Consider the following 22,480-nt stretch of genomic DNA (forward strand, 5'->3'; position numbering starts at 1 on the left):
GACATTCTTTACTCATGGGCACGCACTGACCTTTGTGTACAGGCACGCACGGGCACATTTTTAAATGACTTGAGCATGATTTTGCACAGGGGCTTCCTCACGTATACACACCCTGGACGAGTGATGGCCATGCTCCTAGCACAGTGCCTGGCCTGGTCACATTAGGCCTTATAAATCAGCCTCAGATCTGTTTCGTGGCCTATACTGTTTTGGAATGTGAATTGGAAATATGCACACAGAGGAATTCCCTCTCCATTGACTATATAAGGGAACGATGCAGCCAGCGCTCAAACACAGAGCAGTTTCCATCAGTATTGCCCCACACGTGTGTCACTGGGAGGGGATTCTGTCCTGGAGAGGATGACCGCAGAGGCAGTAGCCTTTACACCTCCTCTTTTTGGTTATCTTAGGTGACTCTCTGAAAGGCACTTGGGTTGGGTAGTCATACTTTGTACTTATACAGAGGCCTTTGTCTCTGCAAATCAAAGCGCCTGACTAATGCTGCCTCGTTTATACTCAGAACACTCCTGGGATGTAGGTAGGCTGCAGAGATGATCCCACTTGTGAGGTGGGAGAATGTCCTGTTGTTAAAATTGTTTACAGTTTCCGGGTGTGTCTGTATGTCATGGTCAGGCCAGACCTGGAAAGAATATGATCTAGATGCCAGGAGAAGCGTTTTTTCCCGTGACATACTCAGCCCTGACCACAGGCAGTCTCAAGAGAAAGTGTTTTCCCATGCAGAAACTGGGCTGGAAAACACTTCTAGTGTGTGGTGTTGATGGAGGTGGAAGTGGGGGGCCGGTGAAAAGTAATCATGCTTAATTTTAATCTCTTTAGCATCAAAGGTCAGAGTTATATATTTTTTAAAATATGGCACAGGCTAAAAATTTGATTTTTGTTTTGTTTCACTTTAACTCAATGTGATGTTGGCAATTTAACTTCCACAAAAATCAAGTTAGTTTGTGCTTTGCAAGGAAACAGACACTGCTCATAGGCTATGCAGGGTGAGAAGTTGCTCTGTGGTTGTGTGCTTTGGGCAGAAGAATTGAAACATTCTGTTAAGCCTCAGTCTTACTATGTGATTTTTTAATTCTGATGTGTCTTGATCTCCTTCCTAGGGTCACTATGCAGAGTCACAATTAGTCACATGCCATTTGCAGTTTGAAGTCTTACACTGAAAGCTTTCCTGGAAGTCTCTAGACTAGGGTGGCAGTAGAATTTAGGTTGTTTGGTTCCCAGCACTGTTTGTTTGTTGGAACCTGAACACAGAAATTAGATTTGAATAATCTCCATCAAAATGTGTTTGTAATTTTAAAAAGTAATTTTCAAAAGTCTTATAAATATGATTCCAATTTTGCTTGAGAAAAGTAATTTACATAAGCATGCTCCCAGATGTTGACAGTGTCATGTGTAGATGATGATTTATACTTGACTTCTTATTTTCCTAATTCATTTATGTACCTTTCATGTTTTCTAAGTATGATTTACAATGTTCTATTAGTTTCAAGTATACAGCAAAGTAATTCAGTTATATATAGATACATTCTTTTCCAGATTCTTTTCACTATAGGTTATTACAGTGTACTGAATATAGTGTCCTGTGCCATACTGTAGGTCCTAGTAACTATTTATTTTAGATATGGTAGAAGGTATCTGTTCATTCCAAACATTTAATTTATTCCTCTCCCCTTCCTTTAGTAACTATAAGTTTGTTTTCTGTGTCTGGGAGTCTGTTTCTCTTTTGTAAGTGAGTTACTTTGTATCATTTTGGGGTTTTTTTTTTTTGTTTCTTTTTGTTTTTTGGTTCCACATACAAGTAATATCATGCTGTTTCTTTCTCTGTCTAACTTACTTAAGAAGCACTTACTGGCTATCAGGCCCTAGACTATGCATATTATATGTATTAATTCCTCCCATTCTTACAGATGAAGAAACAGTCACAGAGAGGTTCAGTAACTTGCCCAAGGTCACACAGCTTTGCAAATGGTGGAGCTGGGGTTCAAATCCAGGCAGGTTGGCTGATGGGAACTTCACCGCTATGTATGCTGTTTCTATAGAAATACATTCGTGTTTTATAAAGCTAACTTCTGTTTCTTTGGAAATGCTGTGATTCTCCCAAGGTCAGTAATTCCCCCAAATTCCCAGAAAATCCCTATTTCTTCACTCCCGGAGACTCAAGTTTCACCTTGTGCTAAACTGCGGTGACTGGAAGTGCCAAAGAGCATTGTCGCTTGATGAGCACAGCTCTGTGAACCCTGTTGTGTGTCTGATGAACACTGTTTTCTTTTTAAGAAAATGTTTCTAATTCCTTGATCAGAGTGATCAAATCTTCAAAAAAATTCCCTGCCAAGTACCCTTGAGTGTGGCTCAAGTTAACTGAATATGTTCTTCTGGACATTTCTAAATTTTTCTTTAGAGACCTATCATGTCAAGCAAGAAGTTCTGTTTCCACGTGAATGGAAAAATTCCAAATCCACGGATCTGTGGATTAATGGCCATTTTTGGTTGTGTCTTTCCTCAAGTACAGGTGAAGGGATTCTCTGCCAGACCATGTGACCTTTGGCATATTCTGTGAATTTTCTGTTTAGAACAGAGACAGATATGCAGGTAGCATTCAGTGCATGTTGGCCGTCATTTCTTCTTCATGACATGGCAGCAGTGTCATCGATACCTTCCTCTCCCCCTAGGCCTGCTCTCTGGCCTCTCACTGGCCATTCTTGCTGCATTGCTCTAAAAGTCAGGGCAGGGCATAGGGTTAGGGTTTGCTGAGACATATTTGTTCATGCCTTTGCCAGTGGATGGAGACAGACCTCTCAGTTGCAAGTCATCTGTGCGACCACAGCTGACTTCCATCACCCGCCTTGTCCTCACTTTGCTTTTTTGTCCAATGAACACTGTCTGCCTTAGATTCCTCTCGGCTCAGTAGAGGATGCTGTGATCCTCTCAGTGTCTCCATAAAGAGGATAGCTAGTGGTTTGAGATCACTGAGGAAGAGGAATCTTTGCTTTTCACAAAATATGTTTTCTTAGGTAAGGGACATTAAAGTTCCATTTACTAAGTAATTGTCATGTACAGGTACGGTGCTAATAAGGACTTCCTGTGCGCATCTTGCATAGTCTTTATAATTGAACCTCTCTGTTCCTTTGCTTACATATATGTTCACTGGGTATACTAATGCCTCAAAGGATAGTGAAAAATAAATGAGATTGTGTGTCTATACTGTTTAGTACTTAACTGGCAATAAACACTCACAGAATTGCAGCTTTTGTTATTACCTTCCTCATCCCCAATGCCAGGGACCAGTACAGTTTTAAGTATATAATTAATTGGAAATGCAAATCATAGCCACAGTGTGATGTCACCTCAGATCTAATAAAATGACTGTTATCAAAGAGACAAGAAATAACAAGTGTTGGTGAGAATGTGGAGAAAAAGGAACCTTTGTGCACTATTGGGGGCGAATGTAAATTAGTGCAGCCACTATAGAAAATATTATGGAGGTTCCTCAAAAAATTAAAAATAGAACTAGCATATGATCCAGCTATTCCACTTCAGTGTATACATCCCAAAGAAAATGAAATCACTATCTCAAGACAGTATCTGCACCCCCATGTTAAGTGCAGCATTATGTATAGTAGCCAAGATATGGAAGCAACCTGAGTGTCCATCAGTGGGTGAATGAATAAAGAAAATGTGATATACACACACATACACAGGACTATTACCCATCAAAAGAAGGAAATCCTGCCATTTGTAGCAACAGAGATGGTACTTGAGAGCATTATGCTAAGTAAAGTAAGTCAGACAGAGAAATACGAACACTGTATGATCTCTCTTGTATGTGGAATCTAAAATAATCAGACCCACAGAAACAGAGAACAGCTTGGTGGTTGCCAGAGGTGGGGGATCGAGGAAATGGGTGGAGGTTGTCAGGAGCTATAAGGATAAGTTCTGGGCTTGTCATGTACAGCACAGTGACTGAAGTTAACAATACGGTATCATGTATTTGAAAGTGGCTAAGAGAGCAGATCCTAAAAGTTCTCATCACAAGGAAAAAAATGCAACTATGTGAGGTGATAGAGGTTAATTAAACTTACTGTGGGAATTGTTTTTATATATATATAATATTTATATATATATATATTTTATATATATTATATATATAATATATATATTTTTATATATATATTTTATATATATATAATCATCAAGAATGATTATAGTGCTATATATTAATTATATCTCAAAGTGAGGGGGGAAGCATTTAGAGAAAAAAAATTTAAATAAATAAATTTAACACCCCCCCACCCCAATAAAAAGCAAGCAGCTATAGTAGAATGTGAGTGTCTACAGTGGATTGAAAAAATAGGGGCCAGAAATCCTGCTGGACCTGAAAGCCATTGCTGGTGGGTGGAGAGAGGCAGACTGAACTCAGGCGAAGGCCGAGCAGAGACACAGGTGTCCAGGCATGTGAACAGTGGCCGGACCATTTAAATGGTGACGAGAAATTTGTGCTCTCTCTCAGCTCAGCCTCTGTGCTGTTTGCTTTATGAAAAGCTCTTTTTTGCAGAATCCCAACTTTGGCTCAGTGGAACCAAGAAAACAGGGGACTTGTCCCTTTGGGGGCTTGAAGAAAGGATGAGAGTCAGGGGATGATGGTGGCAGCATCAGTGGCCCCAAAGAAGATGGAGGCACTAGGACAGCTCATTGTGAGGGAGAGCAGAGGTAGCTGGGCTTGTCCATGTCTTCCTGGCTGCCTACTCGGGGACTGACATCATGGTCATAGAAACCCGGGACGCTACAGGGATCCTCAAGCAGCACTTGCCCCTGGGTCTGGGGATATCAGGGAAGGACTCTGCTGCTGGAGGGAATTAGATTGAAGTTTTAGGAAAAGGGAGAATGTATTCTTAAAGATGTCATTTCCTTTTATTTTTTAAACACCTTTACTGAGACATCTGCGACACGAGGAAGTGGTGTATATACGAAGGCATACAACTTGCTGTTTTTATGTATGTACACATTGTGAAAAGAGCCCCACAATCAGACTAAGTAACTTAGCCATCACCTCTGCCCGGTTAGTGAGAAGATTTAGATGTATCGTCTTAGAAAATTTCGAGCGTACAGTACAGTGTTTTTAAGTGTTGTCGCCGTACTGAACATTAGCTCCCCGAAGCTTATTCCCCTCACACAGCAGAGCTTTGTGCCCTTTGACCACTGGCTCCCCGTTTCCCCTCCCCCAGCCCTTGGCAACCACCATTCTACCCTCTGCTTGCTTCTATGAGTTCGACTCTTTTAGAATCCCATATATGTCAGATCATGTATCTGTCTGGGAAGGGTCGGATTTGAATGGAGAAGATACTTGGATACCATGTAAATGTGGGCAGAGGACAAGAAGAGGAGAATTACCGATGTGGCCATGGCTCCAAGAGTCCTGGGAATAAGATGGTCTGGTTGAAAAAAGCAAGTCTTTAGCGGAGGGAGAAGAGGCAAATAAGTTAGGAGGTGTGATGCCACAAAAAGGCCTTTCTCTTCATCCTGAAGGCAGAGGGACGAGGCACATACATTCACGTGTGTTTGGCCCTGTAGGACCGCGGCTCCATTTGCCAGAATTCCCCGTGGCCATGCTTGGTCTAATCATTGACCTTGGTAGAATGTATCAAGTTCTCAGGAGACAATGTTTGTTTGTTTTCATATTTCTGTCCTGACCACTCACTAGATTTGTGACCTTGAGCAAGTCACCAAACCTCACAGTCTTAATTTTTCCACTTCACATGGATAATCATAAACCCTTCCCCTGCTTCCCTTAGAAATGTTTGGAAGAAAACACTAAGTGTAAAGCAGCGGGCACAGTGCCTGGCACATAGTGAACAGTTCAGTGCGTTATTTTTTTGCTAGTATTCTGAATGTGGGGAGTTAGGACCCTACACTTGCCCCTGTGTTTCTAGATGTTTCTCATTGCAAGGAGGTTTCTAGATGTTTCTCATTGCAAGGACTGCTTTGAGAGGTGTAAATTATTAGAGAACATTTACTTTTTTTTTTTTTTTTTTTTTTGGTCTGTCTTGGATAACTTTGGCCAAGAGTGAGTACTTCTAAACTTAAGATTATTGGTCATATTTTGGGATATTTCCCTTCTTCCCATTTTTACTTCTTTTGTCTCAGTTGAAATTGGTTCTCACTCTTGCCCAAAATTCTCATTTTGCCCAAAATTCAGGTAAGGGAAAGATGGTAATTTGTGCAGCAAAGCATTCAAAAGGGTTTAATCTCTTCTTAGGGCATCTCGAGTGTGAGTGGATGACATTACAAGAGGCAAAGGAACTCAGCATCATTTGCTTGAGTAGAAACTGCGTTCACTGTTACTAGTGAAATCAGAGAAAATTCTCCTTTATTTTGAGCATAATTCCAGCCAGATTCTTCCACAGATTCTTCAGAATTAGCAAGTCTCTCTCCAAGGTATGAAAAGATAAGAATCTGGTTTATTCATAATGAGAGTTGCTGGGCTGCCCCCTCATAAAAGGCAATTGCAGAAAACAGCAGGTTCCTACAGCGAGTTAATAGATCCCTTTGATTCATTTCTTCTTGCATTTGACGCCCTTATTTTTACTTTGGGAGCTTGGAGAAGGACTGGGCCAATTTATTTATTCATTTTTGGTTAGAATCTGGTCCTTGCTGAACAAGGGAAAATGGTTTTGATGCAGCCTCCAGCTTAACATCTTAGACATTTTGTAATAAACGTGACTTCGGTTTGACTTCACTGCCTTGCTGGTGTTGCCTGCAGTCACGGCACCCCAGGCCGTGGTCTTGTCATCTCTCCTGAGGTAGACGGGCCCAGGCCTGGGCAGGACCTGAATGGAACCCCTCCAAACTCGGCTCAGGTGCCGGAGACTTGCCACTGGTGATTCATCGTCTGGCCCCGGCTCCAGCCAGGAGCGGCCAGCCGGGGCCTCAACAGGGTGGTGACAGGGCCCTGTGTTAATAGGTGTATGGAGTAGGAGTATGATGGTGGGGCTTTGTTTTTTTGGTTTTTTGGTTTTATGCTGACTTCAAACAGACTTCCTGACTGTTTGTAGCCATTAAACTTATTTCAGCTGATTTTGCAAGATACCCTTTTTCTTTTTGTCTCATGAAAATCACTAACTTTGATCATCTTTGGTGGGAAGCATCTTCTAGGTGCCTTACAAATTAAAAAGGTCATTCATAACTGCAGGTGAGGATAGGGTTTGCTGATCTCCTGTCTGCTTCCTCGATTTCTTTGGGAGTGGGACTTGGAGCAAAATGCCTCCTCCTGCCTAGAGCCCGCGGGTATTTCTGTGTCCATGTCTCCCATAGTAGGTGCACGGGGTGGTGTGTGAACCCTGCGGCACTAGATACTGGCAGATCGTGGCGTGGTGCGAGGACACAGTTGCATAACTCCCTTCTTCATCCCAAAAAAAGAAGGAGAAGAAGAAAATGGCCTTTGCTGTGTTTTCTTCTAAGAAAATATGTTCTAATTGATTGCCTACATTAAACACTCACACACATACACACAGACACACACACATTCCCCAGCCTATCTGTACTCATGTCTTTGCATTATTTGTTCAATTTTAAAGTAAAAGTAAAGTGAAGAATATCACTATTCAATGCCAAAGCAGTGATAACCATCCTGTGTGTGGCTTAAAGAACAGGAAATCATGTCAGGAAGGGTTTGAGGAAGCTGGTGTTGGAAGTCGAGCTAGGGGATGCAGGTTCAGGCTGGTGTGAAGTGATGAAGAAACCGCACTGGTCCAGGTGGTGGAGGGAGTGACGGGGAGTGGCCTCATCTTCCCCACCCCGACATGTGGAGGGGGTGACACTGCCCATGGCCCTATCTGCTTCTGTAATTAGGACAGTAGTGACGACAGGGGACTTTGACTTTGCCATTTCCTGTCCCTCCTGATTTTAACTTGAACACGTGGGATTGGAGAGCTGTAGGAGTGGAACTGTCTGTGCTCCAATTTCTCACCACATCTATCCAGATATTGTCTCGTAAACTCACTTGCAAAGACGGTGGGCGTGTGGAAAAAGCCACGCCCTCTCTAAATATCGGCTGTTACAGAATGCCCTCAAAATATAGGCTACTTTGTAGAGCTGTCAGAACTTCTGAGGATGGATGATGCTACAGAAGATCTTTTCTCTTCTAGGTCACAGATTCAAATCCAGTACTCTGCTGCTTTTGGAGGCGGGGGTGGAGTCAAGTGAACCTTCCAGGGAATGCTCAGAGTCTGCACCCTTATTTGCAGTGTCATAGATTAGACCACGCAGTGCCTGGGGTAGAGAGACTGTTAAAGGGTCTGATGATTTTTCGTTGGTCATTGTTACCCTCTGTATATTAAAGTTCTCATCGAGAAAGTATTTTTTTTGTTTGTTCTTTGCTTTTGTCACCAGTAACGTGACTTGAGGGTCTGCTAGAGTGCTGTCTTTGTGTATCTAACATTTCCACAGTCATTAGAACAGGACTCTTTCCTTGGTCACCTCATATTTTCATATTCATAATCACTGAAATCCTCCATGAGGTCAGCTTACTTTTCCATCTTCCTGTGATAACCAAGTATACCATTTGTAAATTATATATATACTTTTTAATGTATGTTATATGTATATATTTTTTGCATTCTAGTGGAGCATTTACTGCCTTGGAATGTTGTTGGTTCTGTACAAATACTTCTGGTTCTTTCAACCGCTGTCATTTCTTCTTTTAAGTGACCTATAAACCTTTTCATCCTGCCCTGGGATGATTACTGTGTCCAAAGCAAGGGGACGATGGAGTTGCCCTGCATACTCAGTTCTGTTTGGGTCTTGCTACTGAGCGATTGTCAGATTGGTTTCATGATGAGCTCTTGTTTTCGGATGGTAGTTTAGTTGCTGGAGTCGAACTAAAATAGCACATTAGTTTAGGGGGAAAAGGCTCTCTAGAGGGACTTGAGGTGTACGTAGAGGCTGAGAAATAAAGGAGAGAACACGACCTCTTCCCTATGAAGCTTTTCCATGCGTTTTTTTTTTTATTGCTAGCTTTTCCTTCCAACCCCATGTGCGCAGGACTGTTGGTTAGCCTGGGAAATTATCTGAGAAACAGGTTTGATCTTGAGGGGTGGGGAGAGTCTAGGAAAAGAAATTAGAGGAAGGGTGGCTGACTCAGAGCAGCCTTTGAAGCTGGAAATGGGACAACTTCTCGGGGAAGACAGGAAGTAACCAGCCCTTCTCAGCTGGCCATTAGGGCCAGGGCTGTTTTCATTCTGAGGGTGTTGAGAATCTTGCACGAGGTTAAGGAGGCTTCCTTGGAACGGCTCTAAATTACCTGTGGGAAGAAGCATGTATTCAGCATGTGCAGCCAGTTTGACATGGTTTCAGATAGAGGTGCACGTGGATGTATTTTGTTTTCGTGTCCCAGTTCCTTCTCAGAAAATCAAAAAGGAGTTTGAGCCTTAAGAATAGCTAATGAGTTAACGTCCTTGCATCTTAGCTAAATTCTAAAATTATTCTAGCCAACATGATTGAAAGCTTTGTTTATATAAAATTGTGTTCCGTGGAACCTTCTGGGAATCTCAGAATACAGATAGCAGCTTAAGACCAGTTGGCAAACTTTTCTTGTAAAGGGCCAGATAGGAAATATTTTAGGCTTTACACTCTCTGTCACAAGTACTGAGCTCTGCTTTGTAGCCCAAGAGTAGCCGTGGGTGGTATTGAAGGCGATAAACATGACTGTGTTCCAATAAAACTTTATTTGGTGGGGGGAGGGTATAGCTCAGTGGTAGAGCACGTGCTTAGCATGCACAAGATCCTGGGTTTCAATCCCCAGTTCCTCCATTTAAATAAATAAATGGACCTAATTTACCACCCCTCCCAAAACAAAAAAAAAGTGTAAAAAAATTTTAAAAAACTTTATTTGTGGATACTGAAACTTGCATTCCATGTAATTTTCACAAGTCCCAAAATGTTCTTCTTTTTATGATTTTCCCAAGTAGTCTATTAAGTAAAAAGCATTCTTATTGGTTGAACAAAAACAGGTGATGGGCTGGATTTGGTCCACAGGCTAGAGTTTGCTGACCCTTGACCTAAAACATCACACTGCGTCATATTTTTTTGAAGACCTGCATGTCTCGGTTCTGATCTCAGGCCTCATCACCAAGTGTGTTATGTAAAAAAGAAATGAATGTTTCCTCCTCCTACCAGCTTGCTGTATGTGTGTGTATGTGCTCACTCAAACCATATTTTATGTAAACTCGTTGTTTTTTAAAATATGGCAAACATGTTTTTGAACAACCGCTACTTTGATCAGCATGCTACACATTGGGACACCTCAACCCCCCAAATAGAAGCACCTGCTATGAACTTGAGATGTAAATAGCTCGAAAGTTGCAAAACGTGCTTATGTAAAATGTAATTTGTAAATAACAGATGGCACTTATTTACTAGGAACATGAGGCCCTGATGAGAATGAAGTCATCTTGAACCAAGAGAATGGAATACATGTCAAAAATGGCCAGGTCCCCAGTTAGCATGAAAGCATGACCCGGCAAACTAGCAGCCAAGGGCCAGTCCCCCGACTCTTTGAGGGCCCAGGGCGGTTGGGGGGCCCATGGTGTGCTGACTGGAAGGTGACTTCAACCCCTAGGGGTAGATCAGGGCATAGATGGTGGCCAAGGCAAAGACAGAGGCAATGTCTGCCTTCTGCTCCTCTGCCAGCTCAAAGGCCGTTCATCTGAGCTGTTGAAGGACAGTCCGGGGGACTGTGTGCAACTGTGCTGTAAGTTCCTGGTTTTATCAGTTGCCTCCACTCTGTGACAACCTCAAACTGCATCTTTACTGTAACCCAAGCCTAGCGGTCAAATATAGCACCACGTTATCCAGGGCCAGGCAATTGTCACATCTGTTCTAAAGGAAGTGTTGACTCAACCCATCCCAGGAAACCACCAGCAAGAGTAAAAGGTCTTCAGAGATTGGATGGGACCTTTTAAATTATTGACGTTAGCAGTTGGTCTGGGACTTGAGTCATTGTTGATTCTTGCTTCTTACAAGAGAAATTCTCTTATCTATTCATTCTATTTCTCTCTCTCTCTCTCTCTCTTTCTCTCTTTCTCTCTCGCTCTCTCCGACACAAACAGAAGTCCACGTAACTTATTACTGTAGCCAAAGGATCTAATTGTATCTTCAAACAGGATAGCTTAGTTTGTCCAATCATGACTGAGATACTGTTGTAAAAATAAGAAAAGTCCCTCCTGCCTCCTGAGTCGTGTTGAGACACGTCTCTGAGGTTCAGGCAGTGGAGTCTGACATGGAAGACAGGAATACGGTTTTCATGATTTTGATGCATGTAACGGGTAAAAATGGCTATTAGGTAAGCACGTATGGGAAACAAAGTGGACACAGGTCTCTGGTGCAATTTCCAAGGGGGTTCTATCAGTTATTCCAAATTTTTTACTGATTATCATTGAATATGACGGGAAGTGTTTTGTTTGTTTGTTTGTTTTTTACTTTTCTACCAATGGTAGATCCCAGGGATTTGTATTGTGATGCTCAAATACTTAGTCTTGTACAGTAAGGATTTATTTCTCCTCTTTTTTTGTGGCTTTCGAAAATCTAGATTACAGTGATTTAAGTACCATGGGAATCAGAAAAGCAAATGCCCTTTAGTGATTGATTTCACGTCAATTTATAAGTTCTAATAAGTTAGGTTTTAAGATTCTTGCTGAAACCTCAATTGATTTTTTGGGAGTTGGAGGGGAGTGTTGGTACTTTGCCCCAGATTTGTTCTCATACTCATGATAAGACCAGAGAATCATTGTGGAATAATTCATAATAATTCATATCAAGGTGCAGAATTCTTTGCATTAGTGTTATCTCTCCATCCCAAATATTTCAAGTTATCTTACCGGTTTGCATTCATTTTGAGGATGAAATTTGGAAGCCATATTACACATCTTCATCATCTATTCCCTTCAGTAGTTTGACTAAAATTTCCCTAAGGTCCTAAACCTTTTCCGCCCAATGCTTCTATCTTTGATTATCATCTTTAGTGGGGCTTTGTCTGAAATGCTGTGAAAGGGCTGGGGGTTTGTTCTGTGATTATGTAATTTGATGTACCCCATGTTGGGTCTGGCTTTTTTTCCTTTAACCCAGCAGAAAAATTGCAAGTATTCCAGTATCTCATTTTAAAATGTATAGACCCAGCTCAGTAAACATTTGTTGAAAACTTAAATTTGAGTCTCATCCTTTCTTGTCCTGAAGTGCATTTATGAGAACATGCTCATATAAGAATAGTTTTTTGTGTATGTACTTACATTTTTTTAAAGACACTTAATATTACACCTTTTGCTGGAATGAGGTGCTCACTGTATAGATTCTCTGAGACGTGGTTATTTAACAATTGAGTACTTGTTCTCCAAGTATTTGGTGAGACATGGTAAATTATTTCAACAAAGATCTGTGGCTCTGAGGCATTGCCACTGCTCTGATTTTCTTTGCTTGCTCTGTTTTAATATTAAATGTACCTAACCTTTCTCCTCTTCCCCACCATATCTTTCTCTGCATTTATCTTTTCATTGTCATCCGCGGACCTTCTGTCTGTCTTTCCCACTAGCAGCCGGACCCTTCCTTGCTGATCAGTATATTACTCTAGGAACTCTGACGGTAGCACTTGAAATATACAACAGTTCCCTTTCGTACATTAAAAAGCCGTAAAACCTTCATGTGAAATAGCCAAGGGGACATATATAGTAGGAGGAGAGGCTTTTGCTCCTGCAGGCACCTTGCAGAGGGGACTATTTTTCTTATATGATATAAATGAAATCTTCACTCTGCCCACTTTTACACCTACGCATGTACTGAGCGTCTCCAAGGAGACAAGGAAACCCGGAGTCCAGTGATGGTGAATCCTCCTCCGAGACAGCAGGCTGGAGTCTCAGGCAACTCTCCCAGGCATCTTGGCTTCCAGATGCCCCTCTCAGACAGCCTCTCTCCTCGAGGCTCTTCCAGGCAGGCTTTCTCGAACATGACTCTCCCTTCCCAGATGAAATAACCTGTCCATTGCATCTGAAGGTCTGGTCGTGGTGAGTCCAGTAGGCAGAAGGCTACTGCAGGGGCTAGACGGGTGGGTGCAGCAGGGAGGTGGGACAGGAGGGGTTCATCTTTCCCAAGATCTTTTCTTTGTCACCCTTTTATTTATCTGTGCTTCTGTCTCATCGCCTCCCTTTGTACATCATAGACACCGAGGCACCACTCAACCTCACACGGTGTCTTAAAAATACTCTTTGTGACAACAGTACAGTTATAAGCTCGGTTTGGTGAGATTGTCCTTTGAGGAGAAGTGCCACTCTTGCTGCTTCAACAGTTTTAGGTGTCTTTTCATGACTAGTCGTCCCTGCGACCACTCCATTTTCCCTTCGCCCTGAGTTCACAGCACAGGAACCCCCAGTGCCATCTCGCCTCTCCCTGCTCCACTGTGTCACTGTAACTTTTCTTGGAATTGTAAACACCGTTTTCTTATATAAGTGACATCTCTGTTCCTCTTTGAGGAACACGCTAACATCATAAGCCCATTTCTCACACTTTCTAGGATTATAGTATCAGATCTTTTTGATACGTTGACCACATCTGTGTGCGAATCTTCTTTGAGCAATTAGTTATCCTGTAGAAGTGATCATGGATGTGATCCCCAGTAAATCTTGTTTGGTCTCTAAACGCCAAGCACATCATTTCATGAGCCTCCTTGACATCTTTTCCACGTGTACTTTCTTGGTTCTCAGCTGAGTTGTTTCCAATAACCTAACTTTTCATGTGATTTTCTAGCACAGGGTCTCCAGACTTCAACTTTCTGTTGCTCATCTTGCTGCCTTCTCTGGAAGGGTGGGACCAGCTGTTATTCCTGTTAAATTCTTTGACCGTGAATGATCTGATAAGGGTTTCTTGATGACACTTTTTTTTCCTTTTTTCTGTGAACTTCTTAAAAAGATCAGTCAGTCACGTATTCTGCACTTTGGAGGAATCTCCTGTTTTCCTTTTGTTTTATCGCCAGTTGATATCACCTCCTCAGTTTCTACCTTTAAATAAGAACCATCCCGTGGTATCAGCTCCAAAGACTCCTTTGTGCCGGACACAGTTTTGTTCACAGGTACATAGTGGACCCTGTAAATTGACTTATAGGTCCAGTTGGCGAAGTTTTCTTCTTAAGTAGTCCACCAAGTCTCGCATGTTTTGATCCTCCTTCACAAATAACTTTGTCCACGGTGTGGTTCACCGCTTCACTTTCCCTCCTCATTTGGACTCAGGTGAGGTGAAAGCGTCACTGAGTTCCCGAGTTCCCCCAAGGAGAGTTGAAGGAGGATGAAGATACCTCTAACAAGAGCTCTTTGTCACCTCCCATGTTTCTGACTTTGACCAGGCCCTTCCCAGCATCTCTCCACCATCCTTCCTCAAAGTCCCAGTCATCCATACTCCGAGTTTTATGTCGGATTTGTGGTAGGAATAAAGCGTCTGCTTAGATGGATTGCTCTGCCTGAGGAACTGTGGATGAAATGGGCGAAATCTAAGAAAATGTAAACACATTCTGCAAAGTTTTCCAACTTAGACTGGAAGTTATGTTTGCTGTTTCCTTTGCCTGGAGATGGGAAAGTCTGGATGCCATCCTAATGTATACTTCCTGGACTCCGTCTCTGTGCAGGAGGCCCGGAACCTGGTAGTAATGCCACCGTTTTTCTTCCATTTTTCCTTCCAGGCACTTCAAGTGGCAAGACAGCTTCTCCTCCAGCAGCAACAGCAGCAGCAAGTCAGTGGATTAAAATCTCCCAAGAGGAATGACAAACAACCAGCCCTTCAGGTAACAAGTCTTCTTCTTCTTCTTCTTTATTTAGTTGACGTTATACCCTTTGGGTTAGCGGAGAAGCCATTCAGAAGTGGATTGTGTTGAGAATTGCAAATCATTAAGAAAGTCTTCTTCAAAAAGTGTATTTTTGGTTTAATATGGAGTGTGACATTTTGGGGGGAAATATCTGTTCAACCAAAATTTTTTTTGGTGGGAGTAAGAAAAATCTAATGAGACAATTTAATTGGAGGACGAGGAGTTGCTGGTATGGGTTGCTTTTTAGGTCATGTAGCTTACCAGTAAAGTAGAGTTCATAGTACTCAGATATGTTCCTCATTCTCTCATGATATGTCTAGAAGTGGGACGCACATATACACATGCATCTTACTTTAATGCAGTGGTTTCCAACTAGGGGTGATTTTACCACCCCAACGACAGTGGGCAATGTCTGGAGACATTTTTGGTTGTCACAGCTTGCGGGGACAGGGGCTCCCTGGCATCTAGTAAGTACAGACCAAGGATGCGGCAAAACGTTGTCCGTTATATGGGAGGACCTCCCACAACAGAGAGTTATTCAGCCCCAAAAGTCAACAGTGTCAAGAACTGTTACTTGGATTAAGGAAGACCTAGTAATGAATGTAATACATACTCTGTTCTCTAGTGGATGTTTTCAGAATATTTCTGAACCGTTAATAAAAATTGGCAAACAATTTTTACATAAAGATACTCAAAAAGACTGTTTCAGCAGCTTCTCACTTCAGGCACATTGAGGGCAGGGGTTAGCAGAGTAGAAGGAGTGAATTCATAAAAATTTAATTGGAATCTTTGGGATAGAAAATTGTCATAGAAATTTTTCAAAGAAACTTTACTCAGAGCATTCACGCTCCCTTCCAGCAGGGGGAGGACACCTGTAGGTACTTGGTGGCCCAGCTGCTTTCATAGCTAAGAGTGAGCATCCCTCGAATGGGAAGCAAAGATGAGTTTCCCACGCTGGACATTCTGGGAAGGAATTTGTAGTCGGAGCTGGTGGATATAGCTTGGTGCCGATTAATTTGATCAGAAGGTCAGCCCCAATTCTCGCTTGTGTTGACTTTGCTCAGATCAGAGGGAACCAGTACCGGTCTCCACATTATCCTACAAAGTTCGAGCTGACCTCGGGCCACAAGTTCTAGTTCTGCATCTGCTTAGAGACTGTCACTGTCCAGGGGAAGTTCAGCACGACAGTAGCACTTTATTGGCACAGTTGAGTGACAGTGCACGTTGTTTACTGACTCTTCCAAAACCAGTTATTTGGTCACCCGTCACCAACCCATATGCCTTTTAATGGGTGTGAATGCTGGGGACATTTCTAATGAGGTACAGTGCCACCGAGGTCCCATGTCAGGTGCTGTAAGAAGTGCTTTGTTGTGCAGATGTCTTAAGAACAGCTCTGGAGGATGAAATATGACTGTGTTGACCTTTCAGCTGTGAGCTTATTTGTCAGGATTCAAATAAGTTGAAAGGATCAAACTGAACAGTTTCCGTAGTCAGACTGGGAATTGTGTTTCAGAGGTCAGCAGCGGAGGCCACATTGCAGATTCCAGAACATAGCCAATTGTTGGTACATATTAAAGTGCTGGGGCATCTCCTGCAGACAGAGACACAATTAAAATTCTAATTTATTAATGTATACAGGGAGCTAGCCTGGCCTGTCACTCAGTGATTCAAATGACTGTCCATTCTTTTTGCCTCCCCCTTGGAGCGCTCACAGCCTTAAAAATACTGCACGTCCTCTTGAATTTATCAGAACTCAAATGAATTGGAAAAAATAACAAATATATTATTGGGGGACAAAATCTTACATATAGTAGTGGTTAGAGAGAATCTTAAAAAGTTCACACCTACACAGTCTAATGAACTGAATATCATTTGTGATTTTTTTTATACCAGACTTATTTTCCTTCGTCTTTCCTTTTTAAAAACATATGGCATTTTTAGGTAACTTCTTTTCCAAAATGAATGAAGTTCCTTTAGGGCTAAATATATGAAGTAAAGTTTCAGGGGGTTTCCTTTGGAGGGTTTTTTTTTTACTTCCCTTCTTGCCCGTTACAAGGTTTTTAGCCACCAGAAGAGTATGATAGAGCTTCGCTTGTCTTGGCAAGGACAGTGTCAAAACCAGCCTAGCACATTCTGCTGAGCACTTCAGTCTGTATGAAAAGTGAGGGGTGAGGGGGCCATCTTGGATGCTGGTTTTGCTGAAGAAGATGTCAAGTCCCTTCCTGCTCCTTCAGTGGGAGAGTTGACAAGTGCAGAATTTAGACCAGCTCTAAGAGTTGGTTGAGGTGGGGAAAAAGAGTTGGTTGACCTGTGTGTGTGTGTGTGTGTGTGTGTGTGTCTGAGAGAGAGAGAGAGAGAGAGAGAGAGATTGTACATGCACGTGCATCGTAGTCTGTGTCTCTCCAGCTGCCTGGTAGGGTCATGCAGATTGACTAAGTTTATTTGGTTGGCTGGCCTTCCACAAACAGAGAGAAGAAATCACTAACCTATGCCACATGGTGTATTACCTTGTTATAAAAATATGGATGTAGACTTGGTGATTCACTGAAGGAATAACCTCCCCATTTAAATATATCTTGCCTTGCCATGTCCTTGCTGGGGCATCTCAGCCGGAGTGGCTCTGACATGAAAGGGAAATCCTACAGCAAATCTTAACAGTATTCATCTCTGATCTCCTTACCCTTCCTACCTACACCGAGAGACCTATGTGAGCAAAATTCAGATCTTCCACACAGAGGATGGCTTGACAGGGAAGAAGGATTTGATCTGCTGATAGCTTGAGGAAAGGAAAAAAAAAAAAAAAGAAACCCAAATCTCCAAATATACTGTGACTCATATTTTAAGCATATCTCACACCTCCCTGCTTTCTGTTTGGCAGTGCTCTCCAGTTTCACAGGCTGAAGATACAAACAAAAGAAAATGGAAAGTTAGAGGAGGCTATAAGTGGTTACTCGACAGAGATCACAAAATGTAGTCAAACATCACCAATTTGGACTAATTTCAGGGAAATGAGAGTAAATAAGCCAGAAATGACGCTCTTTGCAAATACACACACTGAACTAAATCTGAGCCGGCCGCCTTCTTGGGGGACATTGTAGTTTATAAGGAAGGCGTGAATTGGGTTGAGATATTGCTTCTGAAGTTCTTAAAAAAAAATATTCTACTGCATAGCCTAAATAGCTCCTTATTTGGTCTATTAATTTGCTTTGCAAATGTTTTTATGAATGATATGAGTGAAAATTAGAAATTGGCCCTATCGTAAATTCAGCATCAGAATGCTCTGATTTAATTAAGTGCAACTCGGGGAGCATTTCTAGAACAGCAGCAACTTGCAGGGCATCATGCTGGTGCTCGCAGATACAAAACTGTCTAAGATGCAGACCCTGCCTTCAGGGTGCTTTTGAGTTGTGAAAGAATAAACCAGGTTTTGCTGCAGAAAGAAAATTATTTGTGAGTAAAAATAGTAAGCGTGCTTTTATAAATATTTATATACTTCTGAAGATTGCTTAAACAAGTGAAATAAATGCTTAATGGTGCAGGTGTGCTCATAACCTCGAAAATGTGTGACTTTACTGGCTGAAGATTAATTTGTGAGTAGATGAGCAATTTTATTGATCAGATTTTGGAACTTTGACCACCGTTTCTGGGTAGTAATTCACTTTGGTTCTTTAAGCATTTAAGTTGCTGGCACGAGGACATAAACTGGAAGGAAATCAAATGACACATTTTCTCCTAAGAAAGTAAAAGTACATGTGTATCCTGGCAGCAGTAAAGTTAAGAAAGAAAGTAAACCTTGTGTGTTGCTTACAGTGGAGAGCTGACCACGGTTTCAAGCCATCTGTAAAGAAATTGAACTTGAAGCCGGTCTTCTGATAGTTTTCTCTCCTGCCGGGCCCCTTCTTTCCAAGGTTATCTCATGTGCAAGCCCCTCGCACAGGAGGCGCTTTCACCGGAAGGAAGGATGCTGTAGTCCTCTGGAAGCTTAGACTTTTAGTCCAGTTGGAAGCTCAGGATTATAACGAGGACTCCTGCTTTAAGTGGAGGAGGTTAAAACACAAGATTCAGCAGGTGTTTTTTTTAGCATTTTTATTTGCTGTTATATAAAACGTGCTTTAGGCAGCATTTTGCTTAGCATTAATGCCACATATAATCTTAGTACCTCATATCATTTCCACGTTATTCACTGAGGAATGAATTGGTAAGAGGAAACCTTTAAAGGAAACTGCAATTTTATGTAGTAGATAGTGAAATGGAATGGTTTTGAAATACTGACCCTTAAAAAATATCCTTGTGTGCTGAATTAGTCAAGTGCACAGTTCAGGAGAGGGAGGCAGATGAGTGTCTGGAGTTCACATTGTCTAGAATTGGCCTCCCTGGCACGCAGTTCATATGAAGTTGTTGAAACTTTGATTCCTTTTAAGATTTCACTGTTATCACACGACTTTGGAGGATCCCCAAACCCTAAAAAAGAAGTCTTGATAAGAAACAATAAAATAGAAATGATGCTTTAAAATGGCTGTTAAGTCTTTCCCATTACACACACCATTAAAAATATGATAGAAACGGGGACCCCTCTGAGAAAGATGCCCATGGGCCCAGAATTTTGCATCTGGTTACAAGGGCTTCATGAAGCTCAGGAAGTCCGTTTGCCCAAGTTAATACCCTTGCTTGAAGATTTTCTTTCTCCAAAATAATATGTCTTGTCCTTGCCACCACAATCCTCATGGGATTTATAATGAGTTACCTCATTTTTGCTATTTCAGCTTCACTTGTGTATAAGGTGACCCTGTGTCCCACTCTGCCCAGGAAAGCCCCAATCTATGCCTGCTGGCTGAGTGTATTTATTAATAATTCTCGTCCTTAAAAGTATCCCAGTTTGAGCATTTAATTATATGGTCACTTGGCTGACATGTATCTAAATATTAAAATGCAAGTGTGATGCTAATATTTTAAGTCTAAGCGTGTCTTTGGCACCATATGCATAGATCAGTATATGCAAAGATAATTCATGTTTACTATGTGCTTAATGTGGGCCAGCCCTATCGCTATGATGTGATATAGGAACTATCATGAAACCATTCTATGGATGAGGAAAAGTGAAACTTCAGAGAGGTTAAGTGACTTGCTACAGAGCACACAGACAGTGACGGCACAAGGCTGGGAAGCCAGGTGTTTGAAGACCACAGACAACCAGGATGCTATTGGGAAGTTAATTACTGCTTCTCCTTCAGTGTGTATTTGCTCGGGATCTACTGAGTGCCATGTTGTCCATAAATAAGCAAATTATTATATTTTTCATATCGTAAGCAGAAATAAAAACCAATTTCCAACAAAACCCAATTTCCACTGTAAATATCTGGATTTCAATTAAGAGGACGAATTTCTACATAATTATCTTAATTGTCATAATGTGTGTGTGTGTGCACGTGTGTCACAGCAGTGAACAACAGCAAAGAAAAGTTATTTCTTATTCTCCAGCCTGAAGTGCTCTTAGGAGCTTTCATGTGTTGGAACATGTAATAGTATGTTCTAATCATTGTTGGGGCTAGGAAGTGGGGAGGAACAGGGGGGAAAAAAAACATACTTGATTGGTCAAAAATGTGTAAATTGCTGACAAAATGACACATGTAATTAAGAGTGCTCCTACCATTTTACCTTGTGGTTTACACCTCCAGTGTTGAAAAAGAGAGTGACTCCCACCTCGCTAATTACCATTATCACTGAAATGCTAGGGTTGGAGTCATTAGTTCCATGTGCATTTAATTAGAGGAAGGCTGAAATTGGATTTAACTTATTACTTTTTCATGGATCACTTTCTTGTCATCACTTCAAATTGGATTGCAGCCCCAGGTAACTAATTATGAGAGCCACAGGATCAAGAGTGAAAAAAAAGGTAATTAGGAATAACACTGTCGGACCCTTGCTGGTCGTCCACTTGTGCTTTGGGAAAAGGGAAAGGGAGAGAAAAAAAAAAACAACCCAGCTGTATTTTGTACTGTTACAAATGAGGGAGTTAGGGTTATGTGCGGTCGCTGGGCATCATGGGAGTCTGTCACCACCCATAGTGGTTTCTGTGATATACAACTGAGTTGAAGATGTCACGTCGACGTGGTTCCACAATCAGTTCCTGAATACCTAGATGAAACCTAGTAATAGCAACAGATTGGTTGTAGGTATGAGGCATCTCAACAACTGTGTCGTCTGGGGCCTCGCGTCTATGATTACAACAAAGCTGTCAAGATGCCTCTGAGCCAAAGTACGCAATATTTTAAGTACTGGGAGTTAGAATTTAATGAACGTATTAATGTTCCAGAAACATCATTCATATCTGACAGGAAGACACATCAGTCAGCACAACGGTAAGGTTTAGGGTTTATATATCGGGAATTTTCGTCAAAGTTTCCAGCCAGCCACTTGCTTTGCTTCTGGTTTCTTCCCCAAACCCCCACCCCAGCCCGCCCCAGTGTTGTGGATGGGCTTGCTGACGGTCTCTTTCTCCTTCCGCCCCCATCGAAAATACTTTAAAACAAATGATACTGTTTCCATGTGCAGAGCAGAATTCAGAACTGCAAGCAATCAATTTTATTGACATTGTCTGAAAAAAATGTCGATGACAGTTTGAGGATGTGAAAGGATTGGAGTTTTAAAGTCGCTGGTGCTAAGGATAGCAGAAAAAAAAATTTTTTTTTTTTCCTGAAATGTAATCTCATTATTTGAGAAAAAGTCCTGTGAGTTAGACTCTCCTCGGAAAGGGTGCTTCTTTGATAGACTGTGATAGCCTGATGAGAAGTCTTGATACCAAGCCTGTTGGTTGACTTAAAGGGGAGTAAAAGCTTCCCAGAGAAGTGAATCACCAAGCAAAGATGGTTAGAGTTTCCTTAAGTTGTTTAAAATTGGTTTTAATGTTCTGTTAATGTAAGCAAATAATCATGATTCAGTCGTGGGTGACTTTCAAACCTGGGTAAATGAGGCTTGCTCATTATTTTCCAAGGAGTCAAGGGAGATGTAGACCATGATGTGCCCACCCGACAGTGGCCACTCCATGAATATTCCCAAAGTGAGAAAATACACTTCCTGGAATTATGATGTCTTTTTCCTGTGTGAACCTTCTAAGCAAAATCTCAAGAACCAAAATAGTAATCATCAAGTCTAATGCAGAAAATTAAAGCCTCTTCTTTTTTTTTTTGGTGAACATCTTAAGTTGATTTAGAATTTTGTACACAATATTCGTCTGTGGTTGAAAGGGGCCATGCCGAGGTCAAGTGATGTAGTGTTTTCCATTTTTCCATATGAGGCTCACAGTGTGTGATAAAAGCAAACTCCTTTATTTTGTAAGTCTGCAGGAATTTCTGATGAAGTGCAGAGGTCACGTTCCCTGTCAATTTGAGTAGCCAGCATTTTTTAACTACTGTTTTTTCTTCCTTTCTTGTGTGTCTTTTCTTCCCTGCCCCCATCTCACCAGAAACCGTGGCACTTTTCTGACACATGCACAGTGAAGTCCTCCAATCTGAAACTCATTAGCACACAGCATTGGACCCTGTCCAGTGGTTAGAAAATTTCCTGAAGCCTAGAATAACAGCATTTGGTGCAAGCACCATGGACCAGAAGTGACAATGGGGGTAGTCGAGC

General features: G+C 41.7%; 1 protein-coding gene across 10 annotated transcripts in view; it reads left to right on the plus strand.

The window, feature by feature from the left end:
* Nucleotides 1-22,480, plus strand: part of FOXP1 (forkhead box P1) — a 549,899-nt gene that overhangs the window by 387,475 nt on the left and 139,944 nt on the right. For all 10 annotated transcript variants that reach the window (XM_032458004.1, XM_014560759.2, XM_032458007.1 and 7 more), the window contains one exon: nucleotides 14,729-14,830. In XM_032458004.1, coding sequence (XP_032313895.1) covers nucleotides 14,729-14,830 — 102 coding nt within the window. The remainder of the gene's footprint in view (nucleotides 1-14,728; nucleotides 14,831-22,480) is intronic.

Source organism: Camelus ferus, chromosome 17 (assembly GCF_009834535.1).
Source record: "Camelus ferus isolate YT-003-E chromosome 17, BCGSAC_Cfer_1.0, whole genome shotgun sequence".
NCBI lineage: Eukaryota > Metazoa > Chordata > Mammalia > Artiodactyla > Camelidae > Camelus > Camelus ferus.